This window comes from Mauremys mutica, chromosome 6 (assembly GCF_020497125.1).
Source record: "Mauremys mutica isolate MM-2020 ecotype Southern chromosome 6, ASM2049712v1, whole genome shotgun sequence".
Taxonomy (NCBI): domain Eukaryota; kingdom Metazoa; phylum Chordata; order Testudines; family Geoemydidae; genus Mauremys; species Mauremys mutica.
Window position 1 is genome coordinate 42,195,431 of NC_059077.1, and position 15,388 is coordinate 42,210,818.

Sequence of the window (15,388 nt, forward strand, 5' to 3'; positions counted from 1 at the left end):
GCATCTCTCCTAGAAAAAAATGCCACTCTGCATATTAATAATTGTAGATGTGATTGGAACAGTTTGTATCACCTCTAAATCATGGCTACCAGTTTATATGGCTTTGCTAAAGAGTTCTCTTGAGAGCATGTAACTATACCCAAATATTTGGATATATCTGCATGTTTGCTGATGGATCTTACATTATTTAAAATGTGATGAAAACTTCTTACAACTGCTATTACATTTTCTTTGCAGGCAATAATTAATAGCACTATCACCCCCAACATGACATTTACTAAAACATCCCAGAAGTTTGGCCAGTGGGCAGACAGCAGGGCGAATACTGTCTATGGCTTGGGATTTTCCTCTGAACATCATCTTTCAAAAGTAAGTAAACCTGTTTATTAAAAATACCCAAGAGATATGGAAATTCTGCCCCTCCCCATCAGCCCCCAAACAGGATGATTTATGAAGAGCTAGAACCAAATTAATATCTTGTATAGCCTTGACACTCAATAGTGTTAAGGCTGGATTCAGAGAATATGTAAATATTACCTTTTATAACCTGGAGAAGTGAGAAGGGCAACCTTGGAAACAAGCTTTTAAACCGCTTTGGTGATACCAATGAATTTTTTTTTTTTAAGGGAGAAATTTTAGATTTTTTTTTCTTTTCAAACCTTACTGCACAATGTAAAATGTCAGATTTTTCTCTTCTCTTTTGTCATATAAAAGTGAATTTTTTTCCCCGTAGCAAACCAAAACATTTACATGGAAGATCAGTTTACTTTTTTTCTTTTAAGGAAGAAAATTCAGGACCTAAATTCAAATAGTTTCTTTCTTGCTATCTTTAGATCCCATCAGGAAAATTTTTGCTCAGTCAGTGACACACTTTTTTCAACTGTAATTTTCACCCACATTCTTTTCATATTTTCCTCCATTCTCTGCCATATAACTATTTTATTACAAACATTTTAAGAATTGAAAACTTAAGGGAAAGTTAGAAAAATACAATAGGGATAAAATAAAACTAATATTATTAGAGTATAGAAAATGCAAATAGATTACCAGCAATATTGAGAAACACCTTGTGGAGTATGTGAAATTTTATGCTGGCCTGCTTGAAAATAAAAGTCCACTTTCCTAGTGGGAGGTAAGTTGCTCACATTTCCCAGAGAAATCCCAGTTAGTATTCCTGATGTCTTTAGTGCCACAGTTTGAACAACAGACTGCAAGTTGTTGGTAGCATATGCAGTAGTTCATAGAGCATACTGAAATAGAGAAACTCCTGAAAGGTTTTCTCACTGGATTACCTGGTTTTCCAGTGAACCTTGGGCCTTCCAGAAGACGCTACCTTTGCTTTCCTTGGAGCTCTCTTAAACCAGATTATTTGCACTACTGCAGCCACTCTACACCTAGGAAAGTGTAGAGCCAGCCTCAGTCCAGATCAAGGAGTTACAGCAGTTCCCTTGTGCCCACCCCCTTCAAAATATTTCCTGATGGAATATCTGTCCAGTTGGATATTATTGTGATTTACTTATTAAAATTATTTCTGCTTTACATAATCAAATAGCATCAATCTCTACTAAGTTACTTAAAACCAAGGAAAAAATTCTGAATGACATTGATTATAATATAATATGCATGTGCATTCTCACACATCACTGCATCAATAAGCTTAAAAAACAAGTTAATGTAGCTTGTTTTAAACTGGTGTTCATATCTACCCAAGAGACAATTACTCATTAACGTGGTGTATATCTTGCATTGCTAATACTTACAAGGGTTATTTAATGAGTGCTGATTTGATTTTCCTTTCTAATGTACTAGTTTGTTGCAGGTCACTCTCTCCATTTCTCAAAACAGAATATCAAAAGAGCTTAATAAGAGTGTCTTGTATTCAGAGCAGGAATTCCTGGGGTGTTTTGTTTGTTTTTTGTTTTTGTTTTCCTAGCATCTTGATACTGCCTCTTCATTTGCCCCTTTCTGTGGTTCGTGGTGTCTTAATCCTTTTGGGATGTGCATATACATTGGCTATATCATTATTTGCATGTGTGATACCAATGTGCTGATGAGGAATTGGAAAAAAAAATTATAATTATTGTAGGAAGCAGTTGTTAAGCAGTGCACATCCTGAATTCCATGCTCTTTGGCAGATATGTAAACTTTTTTTTATAAAAATCAAACTGTCTTTCTGAAGTTCGTGATAATGAACATTCAGTACATGTTCAGTATGTTATTTTCATGGTGCCTTCCTTATCTTAATTATTAAACCACAGATATGTTAGTCACCAGTCCTTGTTGAGGACTCCCTCCACACCTCACACACAAAACAAGGCTGAAGTTTTAAAATTAAGCTGTGTTGTCAGTGGTTTTTTTTTTAATAGCAAAATGTAAGAGAAGGTTATGGAAACTTCTTAGCAGGGGAAAAGAAATCTTCACTTTTTGATCGTAATCTATTCAGTCACTTTTGAATTGGGAAATAAGTTTATTTAGTGACACAGGACTGAGACAATAGAAGACCTGGGTTATAATCCAGCTCTATTAAATTCCTGTGTGACTTTCAGCAACTCACTTCCTCTATCACTGTGTCCCCTTCCACAGTGTCCTGTCCACAGTGACTGCCTTTCACTAGGTATTTGTATAGTGCCTAGTGGAATGGGACTTCAGTTGTGACATGGGCCTGAGGGTGCCAGAGAAATATTAATTTATATTAACAACTTTTGTTTCTGAAACTTCTGAAACAATTTATTCCTTTACCTATAACTCCAATTTTAAAATTGCTTTTTTGTGTTTGTGACTAACAGTGCCCCTAGATGAGCTGTTTCATTTATATATAATTTGAATTACATCAGTATACAGGGGCCCTAATCAGAGTCTCATTGGGCTAGCCACTGTAAAAACATAGCAAAAAGACAGTTCTTACCTCAGGGAGTGTACTTTCTAGGTTTGAGTAGACACTATAGATGGATGAAACAGACAAGCAGAGAGTGGAGGACAAGGTAGCTGTAAAACAAATATCTTTTTTGTAATAAGTAGCATTCTCAGCTTGCTACTTGCCTGACCATTGCCTGTTCCCTTAGTAGGTGGCACATCTTCTCTAGGTTGACAATAAATCCTAAAAATTAGACTAGTATTTTCACTTTGTGGACTGCTTCCTCTTGTGCTGGTATTACTGCCCTCTCAAACCAATCATCCAAGCAGGATAGCCTCTTTCCTCAACACAGCAGCTATTGTAATCATTACTTTGGTGAAAATCACCAAACTGAAAATACTAATGCTGAAAAATAACAAAAGGGAAAGAAACAGCCTCTGGTGGCACATGTGCAAACATATAACCTTGAAGAGATAATAGCTATAAATCAATCTTAAGATAGGAGGATGAAATGAAGAATCTGCATTTAAACGTATCTGTTAATTGAGTTGTCCATTGGGAAAAGACATCTGTTACTGATTGTTAAGGTGAAAAACGCCCTTGAAGGAAAGCTCTCTTTATTTTCTTGAACCAAAGAATTTGCTGACAGAATAGGAGTACTGGAACTGTATAAGTAGCTCCAAAGGGTCATTAAGAGAACTTGTTTCTTATCCAGGACCTGAGGTCATGCTTCCTGGAACTAAACTACTATAATTGTTAGAAGAAATTTTTCTCAGGCTTGTTAGCAGTTTGGAAGGTCTAAGAAAACTTCTAAAAGGAGTAGTTGGAATTTCAGTCTAGACTTTCTGACCTGATTTCCCACTGCTTTGCACCTTGTGTATTCATACACAAATGCAAAACATGTAAAATGCTACCCTACCAGAACATCTTCCCTTTGTACTCATTTTGCACAAGAGTGAATGACTACGCAATGTGTGCAGCAATGGAGAATCTCTTCTTCTGAATGTAGCCAATAATCTTCAGATGGGGAATATGGTGAGAATGTCCAAATAAAAAAGTTGATCTTTCAAGCTTGAGTCACTTAATCAGAGATGACATTCTCTTTTGCTTCCTTAAGAGTGGAATGTAGCTGATTTGCAGAATATAGAACTCCTCTGAATGAGAGGACTATTCATTTTTGTTATGTATGGAAAATTCCTAAGGATGCAGCCAAATTATTTGTTTAGTGCACACTGAGGTGCCCGGGATGTTGGTAGCTAGCTTCAGGGAATATTGGAAATGTAATATTTAAAGGCAATGAGGTACCTAGATGGGATAGCGATGCTCTTTGGGGAATTTTGTGCACAGCGCCTCATTAGCCACAAAGCTATCAATCATGTAATAATTTGTTGAAATATGTTTAATCCACAAATTACGTCCTAGTTGTGAAATGGTCAATTTCCTGAGTAAGGAACTTTAGTTTTCTTGTGCAGCGTTAATCTGGTGGAGATCTTGGAATCCAAAGGAAGAAAGAGAAGAAAGAAACCTTAGCGTGAGAAGTCCTAGTCATAGCTTGTCGCTCCAAAATTGTAGCCAAAATCTGGTGTTCTCACTTATTTCAAATAGTTTCTCTGGAGGAGAGGATATTGACAAGGGGTACTACATCAGACAGCATTCAAGTGATTGCGAAGGCTTTCCACATTTGCATTTGGGGTCATTCCTCAGCTTCTACTTGGTCATACTGTCACCAGTCTTTTCCATCCCTTCTCTCACTCAGTTTAGAGTACATCATTGTTTTTGTTCAAGGTCAGTACCTGGGGGGAGTTTTTTGGAAGGATCCAAGTTCTCCAAGGTGATTGGCGTTTTCTGCCTTTTTTGTGTAAGAAGTAATGATTGTCTATTTTAGATGACACTAGTTTGCTCTTTTTTTGTTAAATGTTTATATTTGCTTTTTAAGAACTCAACTCAAAATATTTTATTGTCTGAAGGAGAGAACCAGCTCTCTTCTACTAGGATATGAAGGGCAGAATGATCTAGCACAGCTTTCTTGAATTTACCTTTCTCTAGGAAAAGAGAAATCCTTATTACAATCAGATTCCTGTTAGGAGTCTGCAGTGTGTTTCAGGAAAGAGGCCTAAACTTCTTGAAAAACTCTTCTGACTCATTTTCTCTCTAAATCACCTCCTTCTGAGACTTGAGAGGAAGGAGATGTAATTCTGTATGCTTTCTCACATCTCCAGATGTATGCAAATAAATCTGAGTTTTATTGAAAATTGCTACAATTCCAGTGAGGAGGATACCATATTCCTCCAGGCTTTGGTGGACATCTAGAAAACAGGTTTATTTACAGTAGCTGAGCAGTTGACCTCTGGATTAAGTTATTCAGAATTGCTTTCATTCTGAGAAACTGGTGCCCGCTTTGTCTCCATTTCTAGATCTTTGGCAACAGGTCAGGTTTTGCTTAAAAACGGGTGAGAAGGATGTGTAATACAATAACATCTTCCATTCCTTCCAAATCCATGCGATCATATGCAGTGTAAAAAAACAAAAAAAACCAGGGTATACCAGTATCAGAGAAATTAAAATATTTCTGCAAACTCTTTAGTCAGATGTTTCTTCAAAACCAGTTGTTCTCAAGGAGGTCTTAATTAGAAAATCATAATTCAAATAAAAACAGTTGCTTGGGTACTATGTTGAGTGCAGTGCTCATCAGGTTTAGGCACATCAAGCCAAATTCATCTTTGTAATTCCATTACTTTAATAAAGTTGCTCAAAAGATTAATCCATCATGTTTAAATTTAACATTTAATTCAGAATAATTTCTCAATCACTATTAGAACTAGTTGAACAGTTTTCAAGAAGAAGACTCTGTGCTGGAAACATTGACCTTTTTATGAAAATTCATGAAACAAAGTATGTGAATAGTAATCCTTGAAATTAATCTGAACTAAATATTTACTTAGACATAATGAAACAAATTGATACTTCATGTAACTCCATTGACTTCAGTGGAGCTACATCAGAGATTAATTTGGTTTAGTATTCCTCTGGTTGATTTTTTTTCACCCATTTGAGTTTCAGTTTTAGCCAAGATATGGGGAGAAATCAGTATATTTTCCATATGAGAAAGGATTAAGGCCATTGAAAACCAAGAGACTCCTATTGACTTCAGTGGGTTTTACATCCATCTCAACATCTGTAAGGAGGAAAATGAATTTCAAACTTCAAGGAAGCTTTTTAAGGCTACCTAACAAACCTAATACCCATGCTTGAGGTGGCTTTTTCACACTTTTTTCATTTGTGTATAGCAATATATTTTGTTGTTATATCACAATTTTAATGTAGTTGTTTGCTGATGGGTGTATCTGTATTGCTCACATACAAATGGATTTTTTAAGCGTATGTAAATTCATGTACCATAAATAATACAGCACAGTTTGGGTAAATGATCATTTACTAAGGGAAAAACCCTTGACTGACTGAATCTGTAGTGGTCTTATTTTGTAACAATTATTTTGTATTTGTACTATAATCTTTTTAAATATGTGTACCTTCAGTTTGCAGAAAAATTTCAGGAATTCAAAGAAGCTGCACGATTAGCAAAGGAGAAATCCCAAGAAAAGATGGAGCTAACAAGTACACCTTCACAGGTGGGTTTTATGGTTCGATCTGAGCTCAGATCTTTATAGCTTAATAGATTTTGTTTGTTCATGTATTTATTAATTTATTTGGCAGACAGTGACCATTGTATAATGCATGTGGTCACACTAGACTACTAACACAGGCCATAGGACTTAATTTGTGCTTCAAGTCCAATAGCTGTGCTTGAAATAGAGCATTTTAAACCAGTGTAGCCTTCTTTCTCCACTGTGGCTTTTTGGGCATCTAGTAAAACATGCTTAAACAATTCCCAATCATCATTAGTATTTTTCTGTTTAAATTTTTTTTTTCTTCTAGCTGACTTGACTCTCAATTATTTTCTGCTATGTGAAATTGGCCCTTTTAAAGCAGCAAGCACATATGTTACTGGCTTGGACTAGATTGAACTTGTACAAACATAATTAAGTCATGATTAGTTGTACCTAAGCAATCACTCATTTTGAGTTCTGAGATCAGTTCATCTGTCTCTGTCAAGACGAAGTCCTGTATAGAATTTCCCTGTGGTGGGTGCAGCACTTTTTGAGTTAAGAAATTGATATCTATATATTTTTTTTAGACATCGAAAGATGTTTTAGTATTGGCAGTGAGAGACCTCCAGCATGTGTCACTTGGATTGAAGTCTCCTGTGGCAATGCAACTTTTTTTCCCTACACATTGTAGATAAGTGAATAAAGAGCCAATCATTCTCTTCTTCAGTGTGATTTGGTGATCTGTAGCAGATACCAGCTAGTTACCCCATCTTGTGTCTTATCTGTTAGCATTAAACAGACTTGTGTCTAATCCATAAGCATTAAAGGGCATTTGCTTCAGAGTTGTCAGTGACCTGGAAACAAGTACAGCAGAACCACAGAATTATGAACACCAGAGTTATGAACTGACCAGTCAACCACACATTTCATTTGGAACCAGAAGTACACAATCAGGCAGCAGCAGAGAGGGGGAAAAAAAGCAAATATAGTACAGTACTGTGTTAAACATAAACTACAAAAAAGGAAAGCAGCATTTTTCTTCTTCATAGTAAAGTTTTAAAGCTATAGTAAGTCAATGTTCAGTTGTAAAACTTTTGAAAGAACAACCATAATGCTTTTTTCAGAGTTATGAACATTTCAGAGTTACGAACAACCTCCATTCCCAAGCTGTTCTCAGGTTCTACTGTAATGCTATTTTTGACAGAGTGCCACTGCCCCTCCCCTTTTGCCCCCACAGTCCTCCTTAAGAAGGTCGTAACCATTGAGGTTCATGTTCCAGTAATAGGAATCTTCCCACCGGGTTTCAGTAATGTATTGAGTGTTGCTTAGTGTTTTTAAAATGACTTTTTTTTCCAGTTTTACTGTTATTTTTTTTAAGTGCTTTATAGTCTGCTGCCATGTCAGTGTTCAAAGTAGACATTTAGGGTCTGATTCTCAGTTACTGTAGCAACGAAGGCATTATTGTCATAGAATCATATGACTGGAATGGACCTCAGGAGGACATCTAGTACAGTCCCCTGCTCTCAAGGCAGGACTAAGTATTATCTAGACCATCCCTGAAAGGTGGTTGTCTAATCTGCTGTTAAAACCCCTCCGATGATGGAGATTCCACAGCCTCCCTAGGCAATTTATTCCAGTGTTAAACTTCCTAACTGTCAGGGTTGTTATTCCTAATGTTCAATCTAAACTGCCCGTGCTGCAATTTAAGCCCATTGCTTCTTGTCCTATCCTCCGAGGTTGAGAACAATTTTTCTCCCTCCTCCTTATAACAACCTTTTATATACTTGAAAACTGTTATCCTGTCCCCTCTGTCTTCTCTTCTTCAGAATAAACAAACCCAATCTCCCCTCATAGGTCATGTTTTCTAGGCCATTCAATAAAAAAAAATTGAATGTCTTCTCTGGACATTCTCTAATTTGTCCACATCTTTCCTGAGAGAGATGGTGCCCAGAACTGGACACAGTACTCCAGTTGAGGCCTAATCAGTGCGGAGTAGAGTGGAAGAACTACTTTTTGTGTCTTGCTTACAACACTCCTGCTAATACATCCCAGAACGATGTTTGCTTTTTTAGCAATATGTTACACTGTTGATTCATATTTACCTTGTGGTCCACTCTGACCCCCAGATCCTTTTGTGCAGTACTTTTTTTCCTAGGCATTCATTTACCATTTTGTATGTGTGCAACTGATTATTCCTTCCTAAGTGGAGTACTTTGCATTTGTCCTTATTGAATTTCATCCTATTTACTTCAGACCATTTCTCCAGTTTATCCAGATCACTTTGAATTCTAATCCTATCCTTCAAAGCACTTGCAGCCCCTCCCAGTTTGGTATCCTCTGCAAACTATATAAGTGTACTCTCTATGCCATTATCTAAATAATTGAAGATATTAAACAGAACCAGACCCAGTATTGATCCCTGCGGGACCCCACTTGATATGCCTTTCCAACTTGACTGTGAACCACTGATAACTACTCTCTGGGAATGGTTTTCCAACCTGTTATGCACCCACCTTATAATAGCTCCTTCTAGGTTGTAGTTCCCTTGTTTGTTTGAGATGGTCCTGCAAGACAATATCAAAAGCCTTACTAAAGTCAAGATATACTACATCTACCGCTTCCTCCCCATCCACAAAGCTTGTTACTTTGTCAAAGAAAGCTATTAAGTTGGTGTGACATGATTTGTTCTTGACAAATCCATGCTGACTGTTACCTATCACCTTATTATCTTCTAGGTGTTTGCAAATTGATTGCTTAATTATTTGTTCCATTATATTTTTGGGTACTGAAGTTTAGCTGACTGGTCTGTAATTCCCTGGGTTGTCCTTATTTTCCTCTTTATAGATTGGCACCCTATTTGATGTTTTCCAGTCCTCTGGAATCTCTCCCATCTTCCATGACTTTTCAAAGTTCATCACTAATGTCTCAGCTATCTCCTCAGTCAGCTCCTTGAGTATTCAAGGATGTATTTCATCAGGCCCTGGTGACTTGAAGACATCTAACTTTTCTAAGTAATTTTTAACTTGTTCTTTCCCTATTTTTAGCCTCTGATTCCACCTCATTTTCACGCGCATTTACTATGTTAGAGGTCCAATCAGTACTAAACCTTTTTGTGAAAATTGAAACAAACAAGTTATTTAGCACTTCTGCCATTTCCAGAAGTCCTCAAATCTTGATTTTTAAAGACTTCAAGTTACAGAGAATCCACCATTTACTCTTGTTCAAACCAGCAAGTGACCCAGACCCCATGCTGCAGAGGAAGTTTAAAACTCCCCAGGATCTTTGTCAATCTGACCTGGGGGAAAATTCCTTCCCAACCCTAAGTGGGCATGCTCCACTACCCAGACAGCTGAGAGAGAGTTATTGCTTTTATGTTCAGTAGAATTTGTTTTTAATGATCACATATATTGATGGTACTTTCTAAAAGTTAGTCCCATATGTGACAATTTGATTTAACTTTCTTACTGATTAAGATGGTGAGAATTTGTTTGAAAGGATCAGATTAGAAACAGTCTTTGTTTTCAAAGGCAGGAAAGAATGTCTCACTTTTGGAATACCAGTTGGCTGCAGATAAAGAATTTAATATCTAGTGGAAGCTCTAATTATATGAGAGCACTAATTATAATTTGATTGACCTACCTGATCAGAAAAATGGCTACTCGAAACTGATCTAGCCTTTCAAGATACAGATTTCATCTCTGAGATCTATATGGATTTGGATGGAATAATTAAAATGAGGTATACTGATTTGTCAACAGAAGTCCATTGTACTTAAAATAGATTAACTTGCTTTACCCCCAAAATGGTGCTAAATGTAATTTATGGATTTCTTTAAGTTACTTAAACTGAACTAAAAATTTTCATGTTTAGGATAAGTTCTGACCTCAGATAGTTGTGCCTTTTTATCTAATGTCAGCAGAAGTTACTTTATGTATCTGAAGACAAAATTTGGGACGTCTATTTTACATGTAATAGCACAATATATGCCTGTATGTATTTGTCCCAAACCTTCTGGCAGCAGTGTTCTTAAACTAGTTTTTTCCCACTCGGGACTGTTCTGCCTTTAACATTCATGGATCTAGACTGTTCTCAGTGGTACCTGATGACAGAACAAGGAGTAATGGTCTCAAGTTGCAGTGGGGGAGGTTTAGGTTGGATATTAGGAAAAACTTTGTCAGTAGGAGGGTGGTGAAGCACTGGAATGGGTTACCCTAGGGAGGTGGTGGAATCTCCTTCCTTAGAGGTTTTTAAGGTCAGGCTTGACAAAGCCCTGGCTGGGATGATTTAGTTGGGAATTGGTCCTGCTTTGAGCAGGGGGTTGGACTAGATGACCTCCTGAGGTCCCTTCCAACCCTGATATTCTATGATTCACTGTAGTTAAAACTAAATTCTGAGTTTCACTAGAGTGCAAACAAAGAGAGTAGTTTTGGGCACAGAAATGGTAACAAGATTGAAAGAAAGAAGCGTGTACTCCCTGTAATTTGAGTTAATAGACTCTTCATTCTGGATTGAAGTGGGAGGGAGGGAGGGGAATACTTGTGTATTGTGTGATTTTTTTATTTTTTTATTTTTTTTTAAACCAAAACATTTAACATAATACAACTATAAGTCAAGTATTACAGAAAACTTTGTTAAAAGGTAAGTTTGTATCATGCCGCTTTTGCAACTCTTTAAGATATAAACACTGCATATATGAATAAAAAAAAGTGAACAGTTATTAAGCATTTGTCAACCATGTTGAAAGTAACAAGAGCATCGAAACTTGACCTTTACAAGGTTTGACGTGAATATTTTTGGTTACACAATATCTGTCCTCTGGGGAGGGAAAGGAAACCTCCACTTTCAGTCTAGTTAAAGAAAACTACCGTTATTTGTCATCTGAAATTGGAACTTTGTGGTCTGCTTCTGTCTTGATAACCTCGTCAACTTTTACTGCAGATTTAGTGATTTGGAGTAACTGGGTCAGATTCAGAAGTGGCAGCTCAAAAGGGCTAATACTTGTAAATTATAGCTTTGTTTTTAGGGAGTAAAACTAAATGGGGAAGAACATGCACAATAAGGGCCTCGTCCTTTACAGTTATGAGCACCTTTGACAAGGTGCTGTGGCCTTCAGTTCCCATTGAGGTCAGTGTAATCAAGGGGATGGGGGGAGGATAGACATTACTCTTACAAGTGCAGCCTTTTCATAGCTCCAGCCCATATGGTTACATAACAATAGCTTTTGTCACCCACCTTCCCCCCACACCCTTAATTCAGAGGTATAAGAAGTGCTAGTGTGACAGATTTTTGTTACCAATCTGCCTGAAGGCATCAGTTGATCAGGCTGATGCCTCAGGATCTTCTCAGGGAGGAGATGATGAAGCACACCAAAGGGTCTAAGTTTTTAAAGCTTTATTAATAAAATACAGCAGAGAGTGCTGAGAACGCTCCCACATCACTCAGGGGAAAAAAGAAAACTTTAGAGCCCCAAGCCCTAACCCACTTTCATACTCTCACTCGCACTACCCACGACTGGCCAGGCCTGGGTGTCATGTAAGAAGAAGAGGAGGAGGGGTGGATGGGAGTTTTTGCCTTGGGCCCAGGTTGTCCAGGGAATCCACTGTAATCTCCAAATTGCTCCAGCTCTCGGGAGAGTTTTTAAGTCCTGGGTTCCTTTGCGGGTGTTGTCGTCCAGGGCCCTCTCTGCCTGGTGCTCTTTGTACCAGTTCCAATCGGCTTGCTGTGGCCTTCTCGGCTGCCCAAAACACACCGGCTGTGGAGAATTTGTTTTCCCTTCTTTTGGCCATCACCGTCGATACCTCATTCACTCTGTTTTTGCTGCTATCTTTGCAGCTCTGCTCCTCTTAGTTCTACTCTTCTCATGACTAGGCAGCTGTAGATTTCTCGTCTCTAGATTTTTCGTCTAGCTCATGACCTTGGGCTGGGGCCAGCGTCTCATCATCACATGGAGCTAGCTAAAGTGCCGAGTTAACCTGTTCTCTGCTTTTTCTCCCCCCCCCCCCTTGGCCTTTTGTACTCCTGGAAAAGAATCTTCCATTCCCCACTTTCTCACCTTTGACCCTCCCCAAAATGCTTTGTGATGCTTGCAACAGCATTAGCCACGTACAATGCTGATCTACCTTCCCTGGGGACTCTGAGGGAGGGGGCCATTGGAGACACAGGATGTGTTTAGTCATGGGAAAACATGGTGCTTCCTGTAACCTATTCATGTCAGGGAAATGATACACAGTGAGTGAAAAAAGTCTAATTCCTAGATTTAGGATCCAGGCTGAGCAATGTTTCTTTTAAAATTAAAATTACAGTGAAATATGTCTAATGACCAGTATTTAATAAATATTGGTTGCTTGATAAAGACAGCAAAACACAAATGTACCTGTGTTGTGGTGTAGGGTGATGGAGATTGTACCAGTGCCATACAGCAGTGGACATATTCAAGTATAGTCAGGGATCCAGAGACCCACACTAGTGGAGACTGCTCAAGGGATGAGCTGAGTCATGGGCGGTACGTGACTCCTCCATTTGGGGAGGCTGCATGCACCTGGACCGTGGCAATGCCCCAAGGCCTGCCCACTCTCAGCCTCTTCCCCGGAAGGCCCACCCATGCCCCAGCCCCACTCGGCCCCCTCCCCAAGGTCCCCACACACACTGCTTATGCCTCTTCCCCACCCACCGGCAAGCCACTCACACGCCTCTTCTCCTCCAGTCCCCCTGCCTGCTGCTCGCACCTCTTCGTGTTTTCCCCCCCGCACACATACACACCAGCTGGCCACTCACCGTTTGTGCACACCTCTTCACCGTCAGCAAGGCTCTCATGTAAGCAGAGTGGGGACAGGAAGAGGCAGAGCCTTGGGGGAAGAGGATGAGTGGAACCGGGTCTTGGCGGGCAGGCTGCTTGGAGAGGCTTAGCCTCCCCAGGCCTCTTATACTTGCCGCCGATGGGCTGAGTCAGTACATAAACTAGCTGCCTTGGCCAGCACTAGCTAGGTCCAGGCCACCCTGCTGAACAAGGTTTGCAAATAGATTCTTGTACAGATTTTACTGTAATTAGTGTGCAGCTGAAGCTGTGATTGTACCAACAGTGATGCTTCCACTTTCAACTTTCATTTTTTATTAAAGTAAAATGAGAAACAGCTTTAATACTTCAAGGTGGTTGCACTATGGTAAAATACAAAGTGGAAGGTAAGAGTTGTAGTCATGGTTGTGAAGAATTTTCAACCACAAAGTCTGTACTAATGTGTAGGTAGAAGATGATAAAGGAAGGGAAAGAGGTCCAGGAACCCTATAAGCAGGAGACTGCATACTTGTTGATATATTGTACACATCAATATGTACAATCTTTTCATACAAGTAATATTAAGTTTCTAAATCATATCACATGATAGCTTGGGTGGTGTTGGGGTTTTTTTTGTTTCTTTTTGGTTTTTTTTTTTTTCAAATTTGTATACTGATGATTTTGGGTGCCTCAGCTTAATGTCATTTTAAAATTAGTAACCATGCACTTAAAATGTTAATTTTGTCATTGTTTATATGCACATTGTGGCATAAGCTTAGTGTATAATTGTAGTAATTTTTTTTTTTTTTTTACTAAAGGAATCCGCAGGAGGGGACATTCAATCTCCTTTAACACCAGAAAGCATTAATGGAACAGATGATGAAAGAACAACTCCAGAAGTGACACAGAACTCGGAACCAAGGGCTGAACCAACCCAGAATGCATTGCCATTTACACATAGGTACAGATTCAGTTCACACATATTAATTAAGTAATACATGTTTACTTCATTGTTAAAAGGATCTTTTTTTCTTCAGATGGCTCCAAAATGGCAGTGTCATGAATTAAACAATCTAATATTCTTTTTTAAAAAGCAAAGTACAGGACTCAGCTTTATGTTTGCAATACAGTCTTTTTTTTCACAGAAAAATTGTATAGGAAAATCTACTGAGGAGGTTTTTTGGAATTTCTCTTACAATGTGAATATTTTAGTACAAGCACTTTATTCCTGAACACAAGGTGTCCCTTTAACAGGAAGCAATACTTACATGCCTGAGACCTCAGCAGAATTAACTGCTTCAAAGAACTTGTTCCAATTAACTTCCATTTTTTTGTTCACTTTCAAATTATTTTAAAATACTGATAACATTAGACTCAGCCTTGTGGTGATAAGTTGTTGGAAGATGTATGTGTCTATGTAATCCTGAAGTGCTTACATTTAAAACAGCCTTCTAATTAAACATCTCTCTGACCATTTAAAATATTTCTCAATATTTTTTTCAAAATACAGAAGAAAGTTACATTTGCACTTCAGCATGAATCATAATTCATTGAACTGAGCATGTTTTGCTCCACTGCCCCTTAGGAAAATTTAAACAATGTTTTTATTTAAAGTTGAAAGTTCTGAGCTAAAATGGATCTAGCTTGAATATTAGAAATTATCATAAATGGGACATTCTTTCTCTACAAGCAGAATAAGTAGAGCAGGGAAAAGTTAGGTAAATATATAAGTCGAGCAAAGTTTTGAAATATTAAATTTCTCTTAAATTATGAGTTTGATTCAGTTTAAGAAGAGGTTTAAAAACATTAAATTGCTAAGATAGTGCTTGAGAGACTGGGCGACAACAGAATCTTTTGAAATTTTGTGTGGGGAATTCAGGATGAGCAGAGACATGGACTTTAAATTGTTCAAGAATTCAGTGTTCCTTATGAAGAATGTGTTAACATCACCCAGAAAAGCTCACAAATGTCCAAACTCTAAAATACTCAAAATTTTGCACTTGAAAATTGTTTGACGAGTGACTGTGTGTGATGTCATTTTTATATTTGAACTGTCACCAGTGTAGTCACAGTATGTCAGTAGAGGAAATGGTCTTTTTTTTTTGAGAGAGAGAGAGAGAGACAAATTGTGTTTGAGGGAGGAATATTCGAAAT

The 15,388-nt window shown here is 38.1% G+C and overlaps 1 protein-coding gene across 1 annotated transcript in view; it reads left to right on the top strand.

Annotated features, from left to right (window-relative positions):
* The window catches only part of HOMER1 (homer scaffold protein 1), a 125,222-nt gene that overhangs the window by 47,404 nt on the left and 62,430 nt on the right, over positions 1-15,388 (top strand). The window contains exons 3-5 of the mRNA XM_045020757.1: positions 238-369; positions 6,391-6,483; positions 14,053-14,195. Of these exons, the coding sequence (XP_044876692.1) occupies positions 238-369; positions 6,391-6,483; positions 14,053-14,195 (368 nt within the window). The remainder of the gene's footprint in view (positions 1-237; positions 370-6,390; positions 6,484-14,052; positions 14,196-15,388) is intronic.